Below are 26,892 nucleotides of genomic sequence, written 5' to 3' on the forward strand. Positions count from 1 at the left end.
TAGAGCTTAACTGTTTGTAACTGATTTACTGATTTTTTTAGAGAATGAAAGAGAAATAAAAAATCAGTAAGAAAGAAAAATATTTTGAATTTAACACAAACAAGATGTTGGCCAACATGAATAAAATGATGATGGAAAAAGTCAAATCTTTTCAACAACAATTAAGGGTATGTACAACTTCTTCTCCGTGCAGTGTATTAAGGCCTTATTAAATCCTTTTGATTCATACCATTGAGTTAAGGGTAATGGTATTTTCTTACCATTCTTTTTTTAGATGCAAGTCTTTTCTAGCTTTTACCGAATACATTGCTCCTCAGCTGTTTTCACTGCTGACTTCTGTCTATGGTCCCTTTCTAGGGGAATCAAACTTTGTCAAACTTTTTCTAACCTTGTTCGCCTATTTTTCAGTCACGTGATGAAAGAATCGTTGCCCTGGAAACAGAAAATGCTATGCTTTATCTAAAGTTAGCACAGGTAAATTAAACAGTTTTTTCCTTAGGCTCATTCCTCCTTTTATTTGCAACTGGCTCAAATTTTAAACTCACTAGATCAAGAAAAACTCATTAGCTCGCTTGATACAGGAAGAACAGGCGGGGTGTGGCGGTTGGCGTTCGAGAGGAGATGGTATCAGCTTCTCCGAGTACCTTTACACATAGGCTTCTGCTCATCCTCTAGCGAAAAAGGTTTCTTATAGAGGAAGTATATCTATAGAGGTCTGCGATTCAGACTACTTCACACACTGTTGGCAGTTTATTCCATATTTGAGTCTTTGAGATTTTGATCCTCTTTTTAACTTCAATTTTTAGTGTCAATGTCAGTTGAGGGATAGTAAACAAGAAGCCACCTATCATGCTGAAATCAAAAGAGAAGATGAAAAACTACGTTATGAGCTTCGAGAAAAACTATTTGCAGCGCAAGATGATCTTACAGTGATTTTTTTCGCAATTACATCCTATATTGTTAGAAGCGGCGAAATTATTCTTCCAAAATTTGCAGTTCCCTGTTATGCAACCATTCATCAAGTTTTTAATGAGGAGGGACTTACAAATTTACTATGGCACTAGAATAGCGTATCGTTGCTCACAACGAATACCTTACGTTTACCAACTTTCTGCCAACTTTAATTCAAACTTCGAAGGGCCGGCAGAAATATAGCCTATATTAGACGTCACCCGCGTTTTTTCTACGCAATGAAGAATCCTGGCTTTTAGTGAGGTGCTCGCTAGCAGAAATATGAGTCGTCTAAATCAGAACTTACGCAGACTCACTATTATTGATTCGATTTCAGACCCTGATTTTGGTTTAACAATAATAATCACCACCTTTCTCTTTGACTGCAGAATTGATAATTTTTCCAAACGCTTCCTGAATACACTTCCACTTTCCATTTTCTCTGTTTAGAAATTGAGGAATCAATTCAATACCACTCGGGAACAAATAAAGCGGCTACCATTAGAACTAAAGAATTCGATCAGTTTCGATGACGTCATCAAACAGGCTGGTGGATCATCCATTATGAAGAACCTGAGTACAGAGCATACTCTTTCTACAGAACGTACGTTGGTTACTTATTATTCGTTAATTTGAAACTTATTTTCTAACTTACAGGTGACAATAAAGGGGTTACGTTGAATATAATACTAAATAACTCTAATTTGCAAGAGTGAATTAATGGCAAATTATTTATTTTCAATATCAATAAGCGACATGAGTCCATCCAATATCATTAGGATGATGACTTTTAACAAGTGTCGTTAAAAATCTATCATTAACTCTCCCATAATCGATTGTAGCTCAATTGTCTTGTTGCATCGGTGGAAACAATCTCATGGCTACCTAAAGTGACAAGCCTAAAATATAACTTGTTATCGGCGGTAAATGGTTGCAGTGCCCTCCCAACGGCCAGACGATTCTTCAGCGGAAAACAAGGGGCGCTAAAATGCTCTTCACTAACTTTGGCACTTCTTTCATATTCTCAAATCACAAAATGACAGTTTCTTTAGCCAAAATAAGATTTATTATTATCACAAGGTGGCGCTTCCTCCACTCGCATATTTTTAGACTTTTTCCTAATATTACGCCGTAAAATGCTACGATGTTTTGCCTTGTTAAAGTGAAAATGCTACTGGAAGATTACCTTTTGCGGCCTACCATTTAGATATTTCACGAAAACGTAACGACGTAACTTTTTTTGAGTTCTAGCAATTTCATTGAAAGATACCAATTAAATTTAGAAGTCCTATCTAAAAACATGCTTTTCAAATAGACTTTTTATTCCTTTCAGAACTGCAAGATAAATTGCTTCAAGCAGAGAGGGCTCGAGACGAAGCCATGAGGAAAACTAATATGGAAAGATTGAGGCGCCGAACCTTACATAATACACTCGTCGTAAGCATTATTACATTACTAAGTTCATTCGAACCAAAAAATAATACTAGAAAATTTGTCAATGTTGTATTGAAATTACTAGGTTTTCAATAGACTTAATTCGTTTCAAAACGAGCACGAGATAATATTAGTTTTTAAAACTATTCTTGTGCTTTATTTAGTCTTGATACCGTACCCTACTTTGTCCGATAACGTTCGTACACGGTTAGTTTTTATCCTGAATCAGACTCCCTTATCAATCAATCACATTTCATTTTTTAAATGACCACTAAAAACAATTGCCCCATATAATAGACTGAATTGATTCGTGGACTAACTTTTTTAACCGTTTTCATTTTTCTAGTGTTTGACATAAATTCAGATTTCAAATCTTTTGGTCAAAATTAGCCATGGTCGCGAGAATTAAGTCTGTCCCATCTAAGGTACTTCAACAAGACCTCCGTACAGAACTAAAACAATTAGCTAATGACGGTCCTGCCAAATTTTGATTTTTATAGCAATGTACAAAAAACAACTGAACTGACGAAAGAATATATTGGGAGGAGGAGTTGAATATGAACTTTTTTCCAAGTACACTACTCGTTTTTTATAAGAACAAACTACATAGGAACAAAAGTATTAAGAAAAGGCTAAGACCATTTTAAGGCTTTGCGAACTCACAACACCCTATTTTTTTAGGAAATTGCACAAAAATACCAAAAGTTTTGGATGTTCTTATGATAATTAACGTGTAGTCTTCTTCGAACTAGTTACATTAAACTTTTATTCATTAAAGCCTTCGTTTTTTCTTTCACTATGCAAAAGATTGATCATTAAATATAGTATTGACCATCCCACGACAAACTTTGGTCAGTACCGTCAACTGCTCTAATATGGGACGATTGGTGGAAACATTGCATATCTGGTCTGTATTTTCACTTACTGTAAAATCGAAAGAGAAATCGTGTATTTTTAAATACGCCGTTCCTTAACTCAAATCAAATGACTTTGGAGGTTCGGTGAAATGGTGGCCGAATTGCCGTCCCATGTTTTGTCAGATAGTCCCAAGTTAGAGCAGTTGACGGTACTGCTTTTGATCTGCAGTTGGTTTGATCTCTAAGGAGTTTTAATTTCTCAATGCCAATTCAGGAATTAAGAGGGAACATACGAGTCCATTGTCGTGTTCGTCCCTTACTGGCAGCTTTGGATTCGAATGGTGACGGCAGATTACTGGGGCTACCGAAAACACAATCTGAAAAGATCGTTGAAGTCATGGACGAAGAGACGTTACTGTTCAACCAACTTAACGCGAATAATAGTTCGAGCAATAAAGCCAAGACTTTCGAATACGAGCGTGTGTATAAACCGAACGACGACCAGACGATGATTTTTGCTGATGTGGCACCTTTGCTGACATCGCTTCTGGATGGGTATTTATTTCTTCAATTAACCTGTCAAACCTTCAAGTGCGTGGAGGCTGGGTTAGAGTTTACCAGAATTAAATGCTGTTAAGTTTTTCATTGTCTACGAGAAAGTTGAAGTCAACCCTTCCTAAACTCTTACCAAGTCTTCTCGCAGTTTGATTGGTTTATTCATGATATAAGCCGATGCAATGGCTCAATTCTTAGATTTCATAATATGAAATCATTAAATTTTACCATACTGGTTTTTTCTACCCAGTACGTCACTTGTGACTAATCAGCTGTTGTAAAAGTGACGTAATCAGAACTGTAGAACTGCATATGAAAGTTTCAATATTCAAGATGCTCCTACCTATTTCTACGAATAAACGCCCCGTTTTTGGGAGAGGCGTTTATTCGAAGTAATACCGTTTTCCAAAAAAGGGGAGCTAAGGATATATGACGTAAACAAATCCTGAAAAAGGTTTTTTTTAAGAAGTCTGATTTTGAATAACCTGTCAAGGAAGAAGAATAGCGCATTTTATATATCCTCAGCAAGTCATGAACACTGTTTGTTGAGATAGATCAATCGAGTCAGATATCGCAATCTGAGATTACTTGATGTCTATGACCTTAAATAGTTTTTTTTCGTTAGTTCGTTCGTCCGTCCGTCCGTCCGTCCGTCTGTCCGTTCGGCTCTTGCCAGCTTTTCTCGGGATTGGCTCATTAGTTTTTTCTGATTTTTTGCACAGTGATGCGAAATGGTGATTCCCAAAAAGTGACGGAGCCCGATTTTCGAAAAAAAATTTTTTGGGCCAAAAGTGCTTAAAATGGGTTTTTCTGATTTTATGCATAAAGATGGAGGTGTTCTCTAAAAAGTGGCTGAAGCAGTTTTTTTTGGAAATTTTTTTTTTGGCCGTAAAAATCGGATTTTCTTATTTAGAGAAATTCCCATATGTCTTTTTTAGGGAAAAAGAGCATTTCTCGGGATTGGCTTTATATTTTTTTTCTGATTTTTTGCACAGTAATGTAAAATGGTAATTTTTATAATCTGATGGAGCCTGATTTTCAAAAATAACTTTTTTGGGTAAATTTGGGCTAAAAAGTCCCTAAAAATGGGGTTTTCTGGACTAATGCTAAAATATTTATTCACCCTAGTATCTACGACTATAAGTCATACGACTTTAACCTGCTTTAACTATACTTCACAGGTCGATATTAATTTGAGCCGTGATACTCACGGTAATCTATTCAAGCTGCTCGCTACACTTTTTTACTCTCTTGCTATTTGTCCTACTTTTATCTGATTCTCGTCATTAGGTCCATTCAGCATGTTGCTTGTTAACCTTAGGTTGATTACTTGTTTTCACCACCTCCTTATTACAATAACGGGATCGATCGATACAACACAGTTCTTCATAATTTTGAACCTCTTTAACTCGAATATTTAGTTCCCCGTGCGTTTTCGAGTTATGGGGACTCTACGAACTATAATAAAATACATTTTTACTTTCCTCTCAGTTACAACGTATGTATTATGGCGTACGGGCAGACAGGTAGCGGTAAAACACATACCATGGTTGGTGACCATTCGTTATACAACGATCTCCCTGACAACGAAGAAGAGTACAAAGAGGGAATCATTCCAAGATCCGCTAAAGAAATTATCAGGTTTCAATTGATGAAATTATATTAAACTCTCTAATGACAGATTACTCGAAAGAAAATGGATACTTTGAAGATAGTGGACAGAGTTTTGGTGCCTAAGTCAAGATTTTTCCTATCAGAAACACACCACCCATTTTGATGATTAGTTTTCTGAGGTGCCAAACACCCGGATTTTCCGGTGTTTTGCGACAGTAAAAATTACATAACCTTAATCATGAAAGCTGGACACTTCTAAGTAGAGACAATCCCCTGAAACTTGAATCCTGAAAGTCGACTGTATGCGTAGAGTCGTTTTGATAGTATGTTATCTATGATCAGAGCGCAACGTGGAAGGAGGAGGTTTCGAGAAAAGCCTGTTTAGCAGTGCTGACGTTTTATAGAGAATACGATGATATTCACTTTTCTCTTGATCTTAATTCTTAAAAATCCTTAAATTTGATTGTTACCTCTTTTTATTATTGACAAGGGACTAATTTTCAATTTTACAGACTAATGAAAGAACGAGGGAGTGCTACCGAAAGTTATTCATTAGAAATTTCTGTTTTTGAAGTCTACAACAACGAAATTAACGACCTCTTAGCTAGAGATGATGCGGTAAGTTTTTTAACAATATTTTTCAGGAAAATGTCCAGTTATGGAGTTCTGATAATTTCTGATAATTCTACGAGGAATAAGTTTGAAAATTGAACAAAAAATATTCTGTTTGAATTCGAAAATTGACAAAAGGCTTGTTCAAACTTCAGCGTCGTTTGAAATTACCAGAGAAAGATGACATATTTATCTTGCGTAACAACGCCAGAAATTGCTCAGTCGGTATCGGCTTTTTATTTTTGTGTAGATGATTCAAATTAATAAGTGTTTACAAAATCCAGAATTAAGACATGATAGTACCAAAATGATACAGCTAGCAGTCCATTTGCTAAAAACTTCATGAAAGGAGATTGGGTTCGAGTTCAAAGTGGTTGAACATGACGTCAAATGTCTGAAGTCGTTCCTTTGACATAATCACAGATACCGATATTTTACGTCACTTGCCCTGTTGAACTCAGAACCAATCACATTCAGTATTATACAATATATAATGCAATGACTTCATCCCTTTTAAGGAAGTTGACAAATGTATTGTTATTTCTTTTTTTCACTTTTTTAGAAAACCATTAAACATGCAGTGTTCAGTGCCAACGACGGATCTCAAGAAATCCCTTCTCTTGTCTCACAGTAAGTTATCCAATCGTTTTTATTATATCGTTTCTGGGAATGGTTTCAACAGGTCTAACTCTCTTACCAGTATTGTACTTCCAATAACTTATCTGGGAGCTTACACGAAAGCAAAATTTTAAAAGGCTATAATTTCACACATGAAAAATACATAATACATTCCTGATGTCTTGAACATTTAGGTCAAATTTATGTTTTTATAAACACCAATGAACCACATACTCAATCAAAAAGTATCCAACAAAATTCATCATTTTTGCAGATTTGATAAGAAAATGCTCTCGATTTTAATCAATATATGATTAGCAATCGTCCGTGGACTGGGGACGACTCAATCCTTTCATAAAGTAAAACGGTGGGAAACGTTTTGCGAAAAAGAACATGTAGTCTCTCTCGTTTCGTTTCATTTTAGTGCAAAAACAATCCGGTTTTTCAAGGAACGCTGGTGGAGGTGTTTCACCGATGTCTTTTAAGACTTCTAATATTTTGTCAAATTTTTGGATAGTGCCATCCACATCTGCCGATGTGCTGTTGTTTAAGCAAAATGTCACGACAGCGTCATTAAGTTCGCGAAACAACATCAAATCTGTTTTGAACTTTTCTTTATCTTGTTTCCCGATAATTTCATCTAATCGTTTCGAGAAATGATTATACAGGACCGCGTCGAAGTAATTCCAGCCGCGTATACTTTCGGCCGTCGCGTTTGAAATGGCAAATGATTCATTCTGCAGGTTATGGTTGACGTGTTTCTTCATGTAGACTATATCCATGAAGTCCCAACACATGAGCTTCTTCAACAGTAATAAACTTTCATCATATTTCTCAGTGATCATAACCAAATGAAACGCCTTCTCAAGATATTGAATAAAATCTCTTAACCCTCTATCCTTTCCTTTCTCTTGGAACCTCGTGAAGTCTAAATCGTACAAATTTCCATTATGAATTAGATTCTCTTCAAAATAACGCTCTCGACCGACCTTCAAAAACGGTTTAAAATGATGGTACCGATATGGGTTCTCCATGAAGGTGGAAACCGGATCACTTTCATTTGCTATCCCATAATGCTTTGGTAAATTCAAATAATAAAACATGGAATAAAATTGACGTACAGGTTCTCTTAATATGGTGACTAATTTGAAACCTGGTTTCATGATTTTTCCCAGCTCTGGTCGATTGAGAACTGAATGTAAATTCAACATGTCAGCTCTGCGGTCCTTGAGTCGAGAGACCTGTACTTCTTGGTGGCTGAACGATGCAGGCCAATTAAACCGAACGTCATTTTTTGGTATCGCAATGTCAATCTGTTGATAATCTGTAAACCGGTTTAATATCCCGGTTAATGTACCACCACCGGTTTTGTGAGTTTTCAAGAAGGCTAGTCTTTTTCGTTTACCAGCTTTACACTGCATTGGTTTTGCCCTATAAACATGATTGATGGTTATTAATATGGTTATTGTTGGAATGAAACATTTAGTTATCTGTTCAAAAAATTGTCCCTGCTTCCACGTTTGTTTGAAATAAAAGTGAAATTGGGACAACAAAATTTTACAATTTTGCAATAATATTCTGTGAAAAAGAAGAAACACTTTAATAATGATGTTCTAGACAGCCAATTAGATTGTCTCATTTAAACATCACTCTAAACGCTTAACAGTCAGGAACAACTGCAAATTAACTATTGTTATTTCGCTCAGAAATCAATTTTTTCTTTATTATCGGTTAATTTTTCCCATATTATAATCTGGGCTAATTTGCTCATTCTAAGCTAAATAGCTGATATTCCGAGATGATAAGCTAATTTGCAGTTGTCCCTGACTGCGCAATGTCACTCTGGATGAATCTTGGACAAAATTTCATCTTTTATTATAAGATTGATGAAAATCAGACTTTAAAAAGAAATCTTCAACTGAATGCACTTTGACGGGGATGTTGCAAGCAAGTAGCCTATCTATTGTGTAAGGGAATATTGTGATATCTGTGGTGTGAAAACGTACCATTCTTGGATATCCATGGCATCAGTGAGTTGTTCAGCCACGGGATCCATCTTTTGTTGTTGAATCAGAATATCTTGCTTTTTTGAATCCCAATGCTCTTTCCAATCCGCTAAATTGACGAGCACGTACAATACGAGGACTACAAATACTAAAATAAAAAACGGTAGGTCTTAGATCAGAAAGGGATTATCATACTGTCAGCTAAAGAAAGACTTGGATATATTTAGGTTTTGTCTATAATGGACCAGAATTCAGTGGAAACCTTACTGACATTACTGTCTATCGGCTGGTTCAAAAAATGTGCCTATCTTTAATTTCGTCAGAGTTACCCAACGCCATTCACTGTTTGGACTTGGTACTACTACAAGGTACCTACGATCGTAGCTACCCATGACGTAATGGTAGTTTCACACGCACGTACCCACTTTGAAGATGGTATTGTGATGACGACATTGTTTTTTGCGAATGATGTTCTTCAAGGGTCTTTTCAACACCAAAAGTTTCTTCGCTTTTAATGGCATCTTCTCCTTTAGCTTCTTCTTTGTTTTCTTGTGAGAATTTCCTTCTGTCATATTCTAAACACCATCTCCAAAAAGATACACATTTTGTCAATATTCTTTAGATTTTAAATACATTTCGAGCTTGACTTCGTAGACTTTTACACTAGGGTACGCATTTATATACATAGATATTGAAATTTTTTTCTTTAGTATACAATCTTTTTTTTGTAAGAACCAGTAAATCTTTGGTGAAGCTCTGTTGTTCTTACGTTTTGAGACTCAAATTTATTTTAGCTTGCGACAATTTAGGGAAAATCTGAGGGTTTTGAGGGTTTCAATAATTCTCTGGTTATTTGACCTTTCCTTATACTTAATTTTGAATAAGGCAAAGGGTTGCATTTGAATTGTTTTAGACGTTTTAAGATTTTCTAAGCCTCATTTTTCTTATGAAATTGTTCTAATTAAAAAAGATTATATCGTCGTATTGAAAAAAAAAATCGTATCAAATTTTGATGGAAGCTGCATTCAGTTTAGTTTTAATACTTTGATTAATTCATCTTCCTGAATAGAAAAACGTTTCAATGTTTTATTCATCCTTTGTTAATAATTTTCTTATATCAATATTTCAATAATATTCTAGCATTTCAACTATTCTGCCAAAAATTCATTCAAATTCGGGCTCCCTCTTGCCCAAAAGCGAAAGTGAAAGTGAAAGAGACTGGGGTATAATGTTGTGCGTATTTGATTGACAGTTGCTTTTGGTGATTGGTTTTAGCAACCATTCCCAATCTAGTGAAATGATTTATCAGTGTCTTTTTTAAATCTTAGAGTACCTCTGATCTTGACAGATTTTGTACAGTAATGACAGATTTTGTACATTAACCAGGGCCAGTTCGGAGCTAAACTCCCCTATAGTAACTATTATTATATAAACATGAGTTTCCATTTACGTGGGACTTTTTTGATTTGATCCTTCAAATTTTCAATTTTCAATTTATTCCTTTTCCAGGCCAGTTTCTTCTGCACGTGAGGTCATCGATTACGTCACATACGGCATGCGTCATCGACATGAAGACAGCACTAAAGTACATGCGCATTCCAGTCGCTCACATCTCATCGTCCAATTAAATCTCTTCCAAACAAACATGGCGTCGTCAGCTACAACACCATTGGATGAACGTTCTGATGAGACGTCACCAGCTCTTTCCCCATCGGTCGGAAGGTCAAAACAAATAGGAACGTCCATACCAGTACGCTCTAGGTAAGCTAGTGAAATCTGAAAACCGTGTAGGTTGGCTTTACTCTCAGTTTTCAATAATTATTGTTATTAATATATTTTTCGGTCTCCCGGTAACTTTTCCCCTTTTTCACATTTAAAATTCAAAAATTCTACACTCTATTTTAATTCTACGCTCTACCCTCTAGTAATTCATTTGCATGAGTTAGACCTTACTTTAACAAGGGTTAGTAATTCGATATTCCGATCCGATCATCACACAGTGCTCAAGCCTAATTTCTGAAAGGTTTCTCTTTGTATTTGAGTCGTCATTATTTGACCAATTCTTTTTGGAATTTTAGAGTTCGGTATATATTATACCTAAATAAAGTAAGAAAATTCTATTTTGGAACAAAACGAAAGTAATAATTTCTTACAACCACCATCATCCTAACCATCGTTTCGATCATATTTCAGGCATTATGCCTCTATCTTGACATTGTTTTACGTAGGTCACCAGCCCCACGCTACTCGCGCTCCCCCGTGCCGTCACGGAAAGCACATTCCCGCTCTTCTACACCTGTATCACGCTCTCAAGAACTCGTTTCGCCGACATCCTCAACGACAAATAACGAATCTCAAACAAAGAACACGACGAAAACAATTACACGAACAATAAAAACGAAATTACAATTGGTAGATTTAGCAGGAAGTGAATGTGTCGGTAAGATATCTTTCCCCGTGTATTACTGAGTGAAGAAGGGACTTAGAAATGCAATAGTGCAGCAATAGGTATCTATTTTTACCTCCAACATGGAAAACTAAAATAGAGAGTGCTTTGTTTTAGAAAAAGTGCAAGTTTTTCAATCCTCTTCGTATCAGTTTTTTACATTTGTCCTAATCTCTAGGTAAGGTCCATCTTTTGAACCTGTCAACGGCACACCCCTCCTCTCCCGCTTTTTGGACCTACCCCCGGGTACCCCGTTCGTTCGTCCGTCCGTTCGTTCGTTCGTTCGTTCGTTCGTTCGTTCGTTCGTTCGTTCGTTCGTTCGTTCGTTCGTCGTTCGTTCGTTCGTTTTTCGTTCGTTCGTTCGTTCGTTCGTTCGTTCGTTCGTTCGTTCGTTCGTTCGTTCGTTCGTTCGTTCGTTCGTTCGTTCGTTCGTTCGTTCGTTCGTTCGTTCGTTCGTTCGTTCGTTCGTTCGTTTTCGTTCGTTCGTTCGTTCGTTCGTTCGTTCGTTCGTTCGTCCGTCCGTTAGCAGATTTAGCAATGCCCACCATCAAGCAAGTTTCAATAAAATTGATTTTTGAAGCCGGAACTATTTAAAAATCGCCGGAACAACCTATTTTCGTCGGTATTTCTTGAATTTCTCGAGCTGTACTTTATATATTTTTTTACGAAATTTTGCACACTGATGCAAAATGACAATACCTAAAATGTGATGGAGCCCGATTTTCGAAAAACATTTTTTTCCGGTTTTTTGACATTTTCTCGAGTTTTCATCCTTAGTTTTTTCTGATTTTTTGTAGAAAGATGCGTATTCGCAATGCTCAAAACATGGCCGAGTTTGATTTTTGAGAAAAAAAATTTTCCGGTTGAAAATGCCGGAAATCGCCGTTTTTGCAGATTTTCATTTGATTTTTAAACATGATTAAATAGTCAATAAAACTGTGACCAGAACTTTCTATTCATTTTTTCCCTACAACCCTTCCCTCTCCCCCCATCAACAATCAATGATGAATTTATTGCGTTATGCATTTTCGCTAAACGCTATAGTTTCTGACTGATTTTTTTCATTTTTCTCCTCGCATTGCTATCTAACTTTCATCATCAGGTAGGTCCATTCAGCATTCTAGCTTGTTTATCAGACATTAATAAACTGACGTTAAACATTGATCTTTGTGATCTGGAAGTTCTTGTATTTTTTATCCATAGGAATGTCTGGCGTGACAGGCTCAGCACTCCGTGAAACTTCGAATATCAATAAAAGGTAAGGAGTTCTTCTATATTTCTGATGATGGTTTCCTACAAGCGTGATAGCGAGAATTAGCGAGAAAAAAAAATCTTAAGAATTTTAAAGTGTTTGTGAGAATTCTATTTTCTTATAATTAAACGATAAGTAAGTACTCTGAATCATAGACCTCTACAAAACCACAGGTGGTATAAAAGAAGCCCGAATCCGTTAATTGATGCCAGCAACCCAAAAGGTATTTGATAGAGCTTGACATCGAGATCACTTTATTTTGTCAACTCTTTAACTCTTTTCTTCATCTCCAACATACGGCTTTGTCGAAAATAACTCTTCGTATTCTGATGCGGATAAGCAAGTATACGGAAAGCCTTTTGTCCATATAAAGCAATAAAAATAACAAGAGTGTTGATAATAACTGTAATATACTGATAGAGTTCTTTCTCGACCGGTTTTTGGAACGGCACAATAATATACATGACGGCGAACATTAGCGTCGTTGCGAATAAGGAATATACTAACGACATCCCGTCATTCATGACACTCGGTAAATGTCGTCCACGAAACGCTTGGACAAAACAACAAAATTGTATTATAATTATGAAGCTAATAATAGCATTAATATGAGACGATGTGTCACAGATGTGTACTCTTTCCCATTTATCCTTGTCTAAGTAAGATGAGAAAGTCTCCTTGTTTTGGTGAAGAAACACTGATATCGCGTTTGATACTAGAAGCAACAAGACTACAGTAAAAATTTGTAGATTCGCCGTCTGTCTGACTTCTAATCGTGTTAGTGGAATTCTACTAAGAAAAGCGCGTAACAGTTTTTGCGTTTTGACAAAAACTAAACTCGCATTCAGCACGTATCCAGTGCTGGTGGTGACTGAGATTCTGGAGATGCAGATTGGTTTTGATGGTTCCATCAATTGTAAGATAGGCGTCAGTAGGAAGATGAGGCTCATGGTGGTTAAATGAAGAACAGACATTTTGAAATCGCTTACCGTGACAACTGGCGTGTCTCTCTTGGCAACGAATAAACATAACGTTGCTATGCTCGTAACAATCCCCAGGGTAGAAAAGGCTAATATAATCCGGAATAACACCGCATTGATGTTTTCAGGATATGTGTCTGTATAAGGGTCAATACATTTGGTACGATATCCGTTATCAATGCTGAGCTTTCCATAACATGGTATACATTTATGATTACCAACATTTGGCTTGTAATGATTAACAGGACATAAGTCACATCTCCATCCATAACCTCCAGATATTTCACCGTATACTTTAGATCTACCAGCTCCACATGTGATGTTTGGGCATAGTGTTTTCCTGACTAAATGACTAGTATTTATCTTTAGAAAGTTTGATAAACTGTTGACTGCTTTTCGACTCCAGATATCAGATATTGGTACAGAGCATCCGATTCGATTACATGTCATTTCACTGGTATTGTACATACCGAAATAGATAGGTTGATCAGCTGCACTATGTGTCGGTCTTGTGGTTATTAGCTGGAAATTGATATAGTGTAAATGATTGTTAAGATTGCTCCTCCATCTTTGTGGCACATTCATAATGACATTATTCATAGTGCGTGAATTTCGATAAACTATGGCAAACTCAAATCTCGTATGGCTACTCATGTTTTTAACACTCTTCAATAATATTGATGAATTTCTTAGCTCGTCATTGTTGGATATGTCTTTGAGTTTGCCTCGACTAACATCGTTTAATGTTAACATCATTTCAGGAAAGGATTCCATTTCCTTCGTGCTGTAAAACCCGTAAGGGAAATCGTGTGTCAGAATTTGTAAGTTGAATTTCTTGTTTAGCAATGGTAACTTAGAGTATAGTTTCTTTACATGGCGAAGTCTGCCGAACAAGATCATTGCTGGATTTGAATGTCCTCTTAACCAGGATTCATCCAATGTGTGATTCATTGATGTGACTTGTTCTGGTGTTAGATGTAGAATTTGAATGCATTTATGGTTGTTTCTCAATTCTTTGATACTGGAATCGTAATAAACTTGATAAGGGAATGTATCATTGTCCTCCGAAACTAAAACCAGGAAAATATTTTCCCATTGGAATTTGTTGATGACTCTTAAAAGATCCCAACTATACCATTTGAATCTGGATGATTGTAATGTTCCATCTGGTAATTGGAACATTTCGAAGAAATGAACATAGATGTTGGTAAATGAGAATACTTTAAGAACCAAGGATGTCATTTGATCTGGAAGATAAGTGTAAATGAACGCGACGATTGATTGTTTGATTTGTGTACCAGGGTATGAAACAGCATATTTCCTGTCTAATAAGATATCAACCATAACGGCTGTTAACTCTGTCGTATCATCACAGACATCAAAAGAAAGATACTTTAATTCATTGTAATTCTTGTGATTTGCTGGAGTGAGTATTTTCTTCTGTAATTTAATCATGTCATCAAGGATGTTTTTGTAGATCAGTGCATCCGAGTGTTTGGATGTTCTATTTGTTGTCTTATAGTTTGTCTCGCAAATGGAGAAAATCCCGAAATTGTAGAACGTCAGAGTCGCGATTTGAGCAGGAAGTGTGAAAAGTATAAGGTATTGCCAAATCATCTTTGAAGCCCGATTCTTGGGAAATACATCAATGAGTGAAAGATAAAGGTCGACAACACGCTTCAAGTGGACCTCCACAATTTGAATAGGCTGAAGGACTATCAAATTATAGACTAGAAGGAGACAATTTTAATTAAAGTAGAAACATTTTCGTTTTGTGAAAGGGATTTTCGTTGATAACACAGTGTTGTTTAATTGTAGAAGATGTTCTTTTCACATGCTCTGTGTAATTGAATGAACCTTTTTTATAAGCACTGAAGACATCTATTCCCTAGGGCCACCATATTACGATTAGGGATAATAATCTACAAGTTGGTGAAATCGATTCATAACCTCCCTTTCTTTTAAAAAATTGGTTCTTTACAACATGTAGGACTCCATTTACATGGACACTCTAACTCGATTTCGAAATAATTTTTGTCAAATTTTTATCTGCTACGAATAGAATTTTTCACCTTCAAATTGAAATTGGAAGAACAAATATTCAAATTAACAAAATAAACATGGTGTCTGAAGAACAAAAATTCGCCAATGCAAATTTCATTACGGGACATACGTTTTTATATATAAGAACCAATAATTTCTTATGGAGGTTACTCCTATATTTTCAGCATTTCTAGCCTCAAACTGTTCTTATCATTTTCCCATTTTTTATAGATCAGAATTGTTTTTATTATTTTTTATTATTTTTATTTTTTGACTAAATTTAAAACCGTAAGATTTGAAGATTATTTAAATTCATTTGGTTAGAACACTTTGAAATCACAGAAATACTGACTCTGAACATTCCAGGGGGAGGGGGACTTTGGTTACGAGCTGACAGGGGGTGTCGCCTGACTTTCGACCCTTGGACCCTTACCGGGACTAAAAAGGAGAAAACAAAGGAACATTTTGTGAATTTTACGACCCTTATCGGGACAAATTTGATCAAATTTCGATCTTTCCGGGGCTACAAAGTTGAAATTTTCCTATTTCTCCGACCCTTAGTAGGACTGAAATTTGATTTTTTGATTTTTCCGACCCTTAGCGGGACTATGGAAATCCAAAAAAGGTACCCTTAAGGGTGGCATACCGTACCCTCCATTTACCTAAGAAATCCCATCCCGCTGAACATCTAGTTGCTTAAGTTAAAAGTTTGATTCCTATGATAAGAGGATTTTCTTTTGTTTTTTTTTTTCACACCAATATTAGAAAGTTATGATATTTCCTCTAAAAATGTTAATTAGCCGATTAAAATTCACTTTATGAAGAATAAATATTATTAAATATTTCATCACAAGAAAGCTGCAAGCACACTCTTCAAAACTCGAATCTCTAAAGCCTGGCTATTTAAGGGACCCTTCATTTGATAGCTGAAAACAATGTCAATTGAAGAAATTGAATTCAATTGACATTGCTGAAAATAAGAAGTTCCAAGTAGTTGGGAAAAAATATCAAACGGGGGGAGGGTTTTAGGCACCTAAGAGTAAGAAACTAGACTAAAATACTTTTAGAATGCTGAAAATTTCATCTTAGCCCATCCTAAGTACTTGGGAAATTTATTCCTTAGCTCGTGTTATGATGACCCTCTCCCCTCTCCTCTACCGTCCGCTTCCAAAGAAATTCTAGCATTTTAATATCTTACTCGTCTTACAATTGATAGAAAAAGATTTCCAATAAATTTTTTTGAAAACCCAATTAAAGTAATGGTAACTCATTCAACGAATGAATAGTTTGAGGCTCGAAGTGGACAAAACAATAAGAACAGTCGAGCCTCGAAAACTAATGTACTTCTTCTTACAAGAAAAAAGTGTAATTAAACGTAACCTTAACTTCAAACATTCAAGATTCTAAAGGTACAAACTACTAAGAAAATGCTGTACCCGATATGTTAAAAGCCTATTTTCATTTTGTCATTTGCTTTTTAGCCTGAGTGCACTAGCGGACGTCCTTCAAGCATTATCGGAAAACCAAAACCACATACCGTATCGAAACACCAAGTTGACTCACATACTTCAAGATACAATCGGTGGAGACTCCAAACTACTCGTTATGCTTTGCGTTTCACCAGTACAAAAATACACAACTGAAACTTCTCAATGTTTAGCCTTCGGATCAAGGACGCGACAAGTTGCAAGAGGTCCGGCTAAAAAACGACGCCCTACAGGATTTAATTTGGATATTCCGCTATGGTCTAGTACAGGTATCTCTCTCATCTTCTCATATCCGTTTTCTATAAAACCAATTCTATTTGTGGAGAAGCTCGTAAAATTCCACTCCTAATTGTCAGTTGAGAGGGCGAAGACACGCCATGGTTGAGAGGTTCGATCCTCACTCGATTCTTTATCTTTGACATCCCTGTCTCAATACCCCGGTAGAACCTTTTTCAACAATTGGGATGGAAATTTCTATCCAAAACCCATTGGGCACAGAAATTCTTTTATTCCCAGCTCAAAAAATCCACTGGGATGGTTTGGAGGGCAATTTGCTTTTGATTTAATTTTCAAATGGGAAAACAATTAAAGTCAATTTTCCGGTAGGGCTGACATTGAAGAGTATTTTTCCAACCGAGGATGAAATCGTGGTCAAATTTTCCAGTAGTTTGGGGTCACAACGGGTCTGTGATCAATGAAGTATAAGCCGGAAGGACTATAATTGAATGTCCTTGGTAGGATTTGAAGCCAACAAATCCTACCAAAGTTGCGTGGCCTAGCGACCTGCCTGGTTTTTACACAAATGACAGCTTGAAACTAAAACTTACCGCTGAATTTCAAAAGAAATATCACTCGAAAACAAAGGAACTGTTAGATTCGATCCATTGTCTGTGACACAGGGACGTGTTCTTTGCAGTATGGTACGGACACATATCATCTCTGCTGGTTTTCTTTGACACTAGCCATTTTTTAATTGAATTTGAAAAGGTATAAGTAAGTCTTGCAACCCCAGTCGCAACTATCTAATCGAATGTAAGTCTTTGATATGACATGGTTGATGTTAATCCCAAAGCCTTGCGTATGTAGTCCATTGTTCTATTTTTACACTATGAACAGTCTGTGCCACTAACTCGATCGGGAAGATTCTTCCAAAATTGGAAGATTCTTCCGAAATGGGAAGAATTCTCCCGAACGGGAAATTAACTTAACACCCAAACGGGTTAACGGACTTCCAGATCAGGAAGAAGCGAGAAACTAAGGAAAACTCGATCGGGTTGGAACTTCCCGTTTGGGAAGTTTACGTAGTTTTTTCACAATTTAACAAGATTTCTACGGTAAAGTCTACTTTTCTTTCGGTGAAAAACCTTAAGATTTGATGCTTTTTCACCTCCAAAAAGTTTCAACTTTCGCCGGTCATCGGACAGCTTCGCCGAGATTCAGTCAATTTTCAACTTCCCGAAGAGGAAGAATCTTCCAAAACGGGCAGAAAAAATTAGAGTAAGTTCTTCCGTTCGGGAAGGTTCTTCCCATTTCGGAAGAATCTTCCCGATCGAGTTAGTGGCACAGACTGATGAACGCTTAATGATGTAGATATCTCAAAAGATCACAATTTATTACCGATTCGTAGTTCAAGTTAAAACAAGAAGCCCGATAGGCGTGAAGGCCCAGCAAAAGCAAAATTTACGCGATTTTCGCGAATTTCGGGATTTCCAAAAATTCCAAAAAATATTTAACAAGATTTCAAATTTCCCCCAGGAAAGGGATGGCCAAAGGATTTAAAATTTTACTGCGTCGAGCAAAACAAAATGAAAAATAAGTCGACAAGGATAATTCTCCCTTTCTTCATTTCTTAGAGCAGGGAAGTGAAAAAATAAACGAAACATAATGTAGTCAATCAAAAATGAATTGAATGTTGAAAGCTCGAAACTTTCTACCTGAAGGTAAACAATCAAATTCAAAATATCATTAAATTCAACTTCCATAAGAAACAACATCATTGAAGAAAAAAGTTCAAATCTTGTTCAAATTTACACATGAGCTGCATTTTAGTCTCCATTTACCATATCCATACCGTAAGTTGGTCTAATATCGACATCCCTCGTCTAATTCCGACACCCTTTTTAGAGAAAGGAATAATATGAAAGCTTGAATCACTGATTGAAAAAGGATTATTCCTCTCTGACCACTAAGCAAAGAAAAACAGTTTCAACCTTTTTATAAATTTCAGCTGATAAAAAGGGTGTCGGAATTAGAGGAGGGGTGTCGACATTTCACCAAGTTACGGTATTCCATTTAAAATTAGTATTTATAATAATTCTGTGTCGAGTTTGAAAAATCAAGCCGCCAATTCGTAAAACACAACAGATCCAGAAACAACCATATTCACACGTAGCATCATGGAAAAAGTTCCAATCTTGTTCAAATTTACACACGAGCTGCAGTTTAGTCTCCATTGCCATATTCCATTTAATCGGTATTTGAAATAATTCTGTGTCGAGTTTGAAAAATCAAGCCAGCAATTCGTTAAACGAGACAGATCTAGAAATATATAACCATTTTCACACGTAGCATCATGGAAAAAGTTCCAATCTTGTTCAAATTTACACATGAGCTGCATTTTAGTCTCCATTGCCATATTCCATTTAATCGGTATTTGAAATAATTCTGTGTCGAGTTTGAAAAATCAAGCCACCAATTCGTTTTAAACGAGACAGATCTAGAAATATATAACCATTTTCACACGTAGCATCATGGAAAAAGTTCCAATCTTGTTCAAATTTACACATGAGCTGCATTTTAGTCTCCATTGCCATATTCCATTTAATCGGTATTTGAAATAATTCTGTGTCGAGTTTGAAAAATCAAGCCACCAATTCGTTAAACGAGACAGATCTAGAAATATATAACCATTTTCACACGTAGCATCATGGAAAGACTTCCAATCTTGTTCAAATTTACACATGAGCTGCATTTTAGTCTCCATTGCCATATTCCATTTAATCGGTACTTATTTGAAATAATTCCGTGTCGAGTTTGAAAAATCAAGCCACCAATTCGTTAAACGAGACAGATCTAGAAATATATAACCATTTTCATCATTGAAAAAGTTCCAATCTTGTTATAATTTACACATGAACTCCATTTTAGTGTTCATCAGCAAATTCCAGCATCAAGTCTTTTTGAAAACAAGAAACTAAAAGTGAAAGTGATTTAAGGTAGAATTTTCACTCAGAAAGCTTTATGAAAACTATAACATATGACGGAATGTTGAAAAAGTTTACAAAGAAAAATCACTACAAAGTTTCTTTGGTTTGAAAGTCTCTTGCCCACTAAAGCAAAGAAAATGTTCAAGAAAGTATGAATCAACACATGAAATCAATCTCCTCGCTTCAACCGCCATCTTGTTTTGTTTTGAAAACGTTTGTTGTTTAAGGAGCGCGGAATCGGAAAATATGTCTTTTTTAGCCAGTACCCGACTTTCGCAAGCTTTTCCCTGTCCAGACGGCAAAAAGTGTGTTACTGGTATTAAGCGCCGTTTCTACCGAAACGGACAGACAGAAGGAAACACGGACAAAAAATAGTGACACTCTCTTTAAAGGCCCACTCGCTAGCGCTGGGCCAATTACACGTGATGGATATTCCTGACGTATCTTTTACAGAGAAATACAAACAATGAGAAATTTAGCCGAATTTGTGTAAATTTGGGCGAAAAATCGACCCTCACGGTGCATTCTCGAAAATGTTTGTCCGTTTTAAGCTAAAATATTATCAGATTTTTCAAATCTTCTTCACTCAAAAAATTTTCACACTTTATACACCCTTAGAATACAGGTTCTCTTATTTCGTCCCTTGCATTGAAAACGCACCCTTAAGGGTCGCACTTACGGTAGGTCACTTTCCTTTAGTGCCCCCGTGGGGACTTCTCTCGGGCAAGAGTCTTTAAACTGAGATATGTGTTTCAATATGGTTATAATTTTACATGTGGTTAAATATAGCTAAAAAATCATCTGTGCAACATAAAATGTAAATGATGTATTTACATGAATTATCATAAATTTAGTCATATCAAAGAAAATGCATAATCCTAACCGTGCACAACACAGGTTTTTATTGCTTTTCTTTTCGTCCACAAATTTTCCTAAAGTTTGTTTTCAAACAAGAGTATTTTAAAATCAGAGATGATAGGAATCGTGGTGTGGTAACCGTGTCACTAAAATGTTTAACAATCCGAAAATATGTAAAAAAATGAGAAATCGACTGAAAAAAGCTTGCTCAAATGGTGGGAGTAATGTTGAGTCAGTTAACTTTCGCGAATTTAACGGAAAAAATATTTTTCGCGAGCATAAACCTTCGCGAATCAAGGCGTAAAATTGAGAATAAAATGGCTTAAAGGGACAAATACTTCTTGGATTGGCTTGAAACATTTGTCCTTTGACTTATTAGTCTTTTAGCAGGCTAAAAGTGCCATAAAAGTTACATTTTATTCAAAGTTTGAAGTTTTACAGATTTTCTGTTTTGCCAAGCATAAACTTTCGCGAATGGCCCTTCCTAGAATTTTTAAAGACATTTACTTTCGCGAAAAGGGCCAAAATTCGCGAAAATCGCGAAAGTTTCTGCTCGCGAAAGTTTGTACTCCTTTACGCTGGCCCTTATAGTCCGTCGTGGGCCAAAAAATAACGCAAAAGGACAGATAAAATATTTTCGCTCCTAGTGTCAAGAACAGATTTATTATTTATACATAGTTTTAGAATTTTTTTTTCCCTGCAACCTTGGGAGACATCTCATTGACTTAAATATTTACTTGTCTTCTGACCATCATTTCAACCCATTTTAAACATTGAGTTCCAGTTGCTGTATAATAAAATCTCCAATGAATTCCTTGTAAATTTTCACAACTTTCCTGTCCGTAATATTGTCCTTGGAAAAACAAATGTCCGCAATTATGATACCAGAAGCCACCGCGTGGTATGCGGGTGGCACAATTATCAACACCATGCGCGTCATTATCTCGATCACGGGTCGTGAATCGCATTCCTCGATTGTGTTTTATCGATTCGATCCCACTCACCTTGGAATTCGCATTCATTCGATAATCATCAGCCTGATTGGCAACAATGAATCCATCATATTTTGAATGTTGTGACGATGGCAGACTGCTACCAGGAAAAGTTCCAGCGTGGATGTAAAAATCGTGGACGCTAGATGTCGTCAATGAATGTAATGCTTCGTTTCCGAGCCAAAGTTCACCGTCTGGAGATCCGAAACCATTCTTGTAATCCACCCAATCTCTATCAATGAAGTCGACAGATCCGTCAAAGCGATGTTCAAATACCGTCCACCCACCCCCGTCTACATCCATGTTACATCGAACTTTTGTCGGACCGAAATTATCAATATTGATTTGGTAGACACCTGTCACGCGAACTCCAGCTTTGTATAGATCGAGACAATCACGGTAAACACGCATTGAGTGGAACACGGTTTCCGTGCTAGGAGCTGATGGAGTCAAAGCCAAATAATAGATGGTTTGTTTGTAGAGGTGACATCTGTATTGCAAGTTGTCGACTTTCTCGATCAGTAAAGCAACACATAGTGCTCCATAATGACAAATACTAAAACAACGCTGGTCTGGGAATCGTTCAAGTTCAACAACTTCATATGGTTCTGCATCAGGCTTTTGATTGATAGCAATCCTATCAAAAGCTTTGCAATCAATTCCTTTTCCGGTAAATGACAAGGAAAGAATCAAGAACAAAAGCATCTTCGCACCTTTTTTTCAGTTTCTTAGTTTTGCAATTAGAGTTATCTATAGTTTGATGTTTTTTGATATGAATAAGTGAAGTGATTTGTCGTGACTTTCGTATTTCTACATTCTTTAAGGTTCTATAAGAACAATGCTGCTCAAAATCGTTAGGAAATAAGAACAATTTAAGAGCAACGCTGAGAAATTTAAGGGTCAAGGCAACGAAATCGGGTATGAATCCTAAATGATACCTCGTTTTTGCACTAAAAAAAAACAAAATAAGATTATTATGAAGCTCAAAGTGCCAAAAAAAATAAGTTCAGACCGAGCCTCAAAGAAAATTTTACTGGTTCTTATAAAAAATATTTACATAATTTATGCGAAAATATCGGTAACTAAAAAATAAGGATATTCCTACGCTACTAGCCTATTCAGAATGGGAAAGTTTTAAGGGAAATGAGCAGTTCATACATTATGTAAGCGGATGTGGCCACGTTGAGGTTAAAAATTGAACCAATCAAATTATTCATATTTTAACATTTATTTACTAGTAGTTTAAATTTTCTATTGAGAAATCCCTCTTCATCTTTTCTGCTTTCGCTTTTACCTCTCCTTTCGATATGTTTGATATGAATCAGCAGAAAATCATTGATTGTATACTTAAAGTCATTCAAGTATTGAAATCACGAGTTATTCTGCATATAAAATTGTATCCGTTTGATACCCCATTTCTGATGTATCTTTTGACTTTTTTAAAAGTGAATTTTGACTTTTGAACGACTCAAAAAAGTTAAAGATCAACCCCCCTCCCCCCAGTAGGGGACGCAAAGTTTGTGTAGGAGAACAGATTTTTATGACACAATAATTATCTTTTTATATTATGAATAGACGATTACAGTGTCATAAAATTCTGCTCTCCTACTCTCGGGTACCTAATAGCCGGGGGGGTTGGAATAAGCGTGGGGTTGGAAAAAATCTCAAAACTTAATAAGCGGGGGTTGGAATAAAAATGTCCTGGGTGGAAAATTTTTGAAAAGGAGGCTAATACAGCTGAATTATGGAAAAAAAGGGAACTTTCAAAAACATTTTCCCAAAAATTAATAAGCGGGGGGGTTGGAATAAGAACGTCCTGGGTGGAAAATTTTCGAAAAATTAATTAGCGGGGGGGACGGCTATTAAGTACCCGAGAGTACACAATTTTTGCGCCCCTCCTGTCTACGCTACTGCCCCCGGACCTTATTAGGACCCCCCGTTTATTAATTTTTAAAAATATTTTCAGCTGTCAAAGAGAAGGCTATATTTTGCTATAAATAGCCTAATTTTAGCCAATATTTACCTGATTTTTGGGTTTTCAGAAATACAATTTCCAACCCCCCTCCCCCCGGCAATAAGGCCCCCCTGTTTATTAATTTTTAAAAATATTTTCCAACTCCCCCCCCCTTTATTTGGAACCTAAAAGTATAGAGAAGCCCAGAACATCAAAAACTTTCAAATTAAAGAAAAGACTTTCATAAAATGATATGAAAAGAATTATCGAGTAAGAAAATGGTTTGAACAAATGAGCTTGAGCCATTTGCGGTCGCGCTTTAGCGTGCTCGCGTTTGTTAAAAAAATTCTTTAATTGCCCCAGTTCGGTGAATATTTTTTGCTCATGATATCCTCCTTGATGCAAGCTTGCACGTGTGTTTTTCAGATTATTCAAAATTAACGGTTACACCTATACTACGACATGTCATTGTTATGGCCATTGTCTGTTAAAATTATTTCGGACAGGAAAGTTGTGGTGATTTACAAGGAATTCATTGTACATTATTATACAACTCGAACTCAATGTTTAAATAGGTTGAAATGATGGTCAGAAGACAAGAATCGCATTGTTTTGACGCATTTTTTTGTTTCTGACAATGGGATCATACAAAACTTAGTTTGGTTGGCTCAAAAGACAGTGTACACATGTTCTTTTTCCAAGCAATCAGGCTGCTAAGGCTCGAGCCCTGAAGTTAACCGAGTTTCTTTCACTATCTCCTAAAGTAAATGCCTTTTAGATGATCTAAGCATGGTAAACTATAGCCCTTGACCCAATAAGCATTAGTATGTATAATATCAGGGGTGGTCAAAGCAAATAAGTTGCTTATAAAAAAATGTGTATTCCAAAATGTTGAGCACGCCAGACTTTGGAATGGCAATTTTCGAGAATTTACTAATACTAAACTCATTCTTGGTTTTATTTATTATGTTTGTTAATCTTACTCTTAACAATTTTTGAAAATCTAATGAACAGATTTTTGGGATAAATAAATTGACTCAATTTCTTTTCTATTTCAACAGAATCACTCCATTCACGTTCCTCTTCTTCTTCCATACCGCGTGCATCTAATCCACGAAGATGAAAAATCTAACACAAATCTCCAAAACTCGATCGAGATTCAAACGTTGTCTGTTTACCGGATGGAAAAGATTGACAATACACAGGTTGCAAAAATAAAGTTTGAAGTCAAATCACGCTTTTATTTGAAAATTTTATGTGCTTATTAAATGACCTGCATTTCTGATTTGTTCGAATAGCGCTTCGTTGTGCAAACGTCACGATTATTACTTCTCTCATTTGAGATGCCTTGGGGTTTTTACAAGATACTTCACTAATTGGTCATTTAAAGTGATAGAGATGACGCGTTCTTTAGAAAAGTAATAAGATTCTTTTATTACATCTTAACGACCAACCAAATCAAATAAGAGCTTGTAAAAACTCCAGCTTGTCCCTCTCATTTGACCGAAATTCAATCCCACAATCCTTTTTGGACCTACCCCGGTGGGCTGTAGGTCCTATAAATTAACCTCTGTTCGTCCGTTCGTCCGTTCGTTACTAGCTTTTCTCGGGATTGGCTCATTAGTTTTTCCTAATTTTTGGCACAAAGATGCAAAATGGTAATGCCCAAAATGTGACGGAGCCCGATTTTCGAAAAAAATTCATTTCCGGCCGAAAATGCCGGAAATATGCCGGAAAAACCGGTTTTTTGGCATTTTCTCGAGATTTCATCATTAGTTTTTTCTGATTTTTTGCACAAAGATGCGTATTAGCAATGCCTAAAACATGGATTGAGTCCGATTTTTTGAGAAAAAATTTTTATTCCGGCTGAAATGCCGGAAATATCCCGGAAATCGCCGTTTTTGCAGATTTTCATTGGACTTTTTCCTTATATTTCGTTGTTTTTTCACACAAAAACATTATTGATAGCAATGCCCACCATCAAGCATGGTTTAATTGTCAATAAAAGTCATTTTTGAAGCCGGAACTTTCTAAAAATCGCCGGAACAGCCTATTTTCGCCGGAAAAACGGTATTTCTTGAATTTCTCGAGCTGTACTTTATATTTTTTCATGAAATTTTGCACACTGATGCGAAATGACAATACCTAAGATGTGACGGAGCCCGATTTTCGAAAAATATTTTTTCCCGGGCGAAAATGCCAGAAATATGCCGGAAAAACCGGTTTTTTGGCATTTTCTCGAGATTTCATCATTAGTTTTTTCTGATTTTTTGCACAAAGATGCGTATTAACAATGTCTAAAACATGGCCTAGTCCGATTTTTGAGAAAAATTCTATTCCGGCTGAAAATGCCGGAAATAGCCCTGAAATAGCCCTGAAATCGCCGTTTTTGCAGATTATCATCGGACTTTTTCCTTATATTTCGTTGTTTTTTCACACAAAAACATTATTGATAGCAATGCCCACCATCAAGCATGGTTTAATTGTCAATAAAGTGATTTTTGAAGCCGGAACTTTCTAAAAATCGCCGGAACAGCCTATTTTCGCCGGAAAAACGGTATTTCTTGAATTTCTCGAGCTGTACTTTATATTTTTTCATGAAATTTTGCACACTGATGCAAAATGACAATACCTAAAATGTGACGGAGCCCGATTTTCGAAAAATATTTTTTCCCGGCCGAAAATGCCAGAAATATGCCGGAAAACCGTTTTTTTTTTTACATTTCTCGAATTTTTCATCTTTTAGATCTTTTTCTGATTTTTTGCAGAAAGATGCGTATTTGCAATGCTCAAAACATGGCCGAGTTCGATTTTTGAGAAAAAAATTTTTCCGGTTGAAAATGCCGGAAATCGCCGTCTTTGCAGATTTTCATTATATGTTTTCCTTGTATTTCTATGTTCTTCACACAAAAACATTATTGATAACAATGCTCACCATCAAGCATGATTCAATTGTCAATAAAACTGATTTTTGCGACCAGAACTTTCTATTAATTTTTCCCTACAACCCTTCCCTCTCCCCCCATC

The 26,892-nt window shown here is 36.2% G+C and overlaps 3 protein-coding genes across 3 annotated transcripts; 1 reads left to right on the top strand and 2 right to left on the bottom strand.

Annotated features, from left to right (window-relative positions):
- The first annotated feature begins 39 nt into the window (after positions 1-39).
- LOC136802206 (kinesin-like protein KIF25) lies at positions 40-25,094 on the top strand. Its single transcript, XM_067058919.1, has 14 exons — positions 40-167; positions 409-474; positions 807-929; positions 1,402-1,555; positions 2,285-2,388; positions 3,517-3,797; positions 5,289-5,438; positions 5,924-6,029; positions 6,586-6,653; positions 10,157-10,408; positions 10,876-11,087; positions 12,297-12,351; positions 16,850-17,124; positions 24,927-25,094. The coding sequence occupies exons 1-14, from the start codon at positions 105-107 to the stop codon at positions 24,986-24,988; spliced, it is 1,971 nt and encodes a 656-aa protein (XP_066915020.1). The 5' UTR covers positions 40-104; the 3' UTR covers positions 24,989-25,094.
- On the bottom strand, positions 6,864-9,292 carry LOC136802207 (galactose-3-O-sulfotransferase 3-like). The gene is made up of 3 exons (XM_067058920.1): positions 9,069-9,292; positions 8,648-8,795; positions 6,864-8,072 (listed from the first exon to the last, which is right to left on the bottom strand). The coding sequence occupies exons 1-3, from the start codon at positions 9,217-9,219 to the stop codon at positions 6,956-6,958; spliced, it is 1,416 nt and encodes a 471-aa protein (XP_066915021.1). The 5' UTR covers positions 9,220-9,292; the 3' UTR covers positions 6,864-6,955.
- Positions 20,808-22,698, bottom strand: LOC136802205 (ficolin-1-like). The gene has a single exon (XM_067058918.1). The coding sequence runs from the start codon at positions 22,614-22,616 to the stop codon at positions 21,645-21,647; it is 972 nt and encodes a 323-aa protein (XP_066915019.1). The 5' UTR covers positions 22,617-22,698; the 3' UTR covers positions 20,808-21,644.
- Positions 25,095-26,892: the final 1,798 nt, after the last annotated feature.

Source organism: Clytia hemisphaerica, unplaced genomic scaffold (assembly GCF_902728285.1).
Source record: "Clytia hemisphaerica strain Z4C2 unplaced genomic scaffold, Clytia hemisphaerica genome assembly, whole genome shotgun sequence".
In the NCBI taxonomy this organism is placed as follows: domain Eukaryota; kingdom Metazoa; phylum Cnidaria; class Hydrozoa; order Leptothecata; family Clytiidae; genus Clytia; species Clytia hemisphaerica.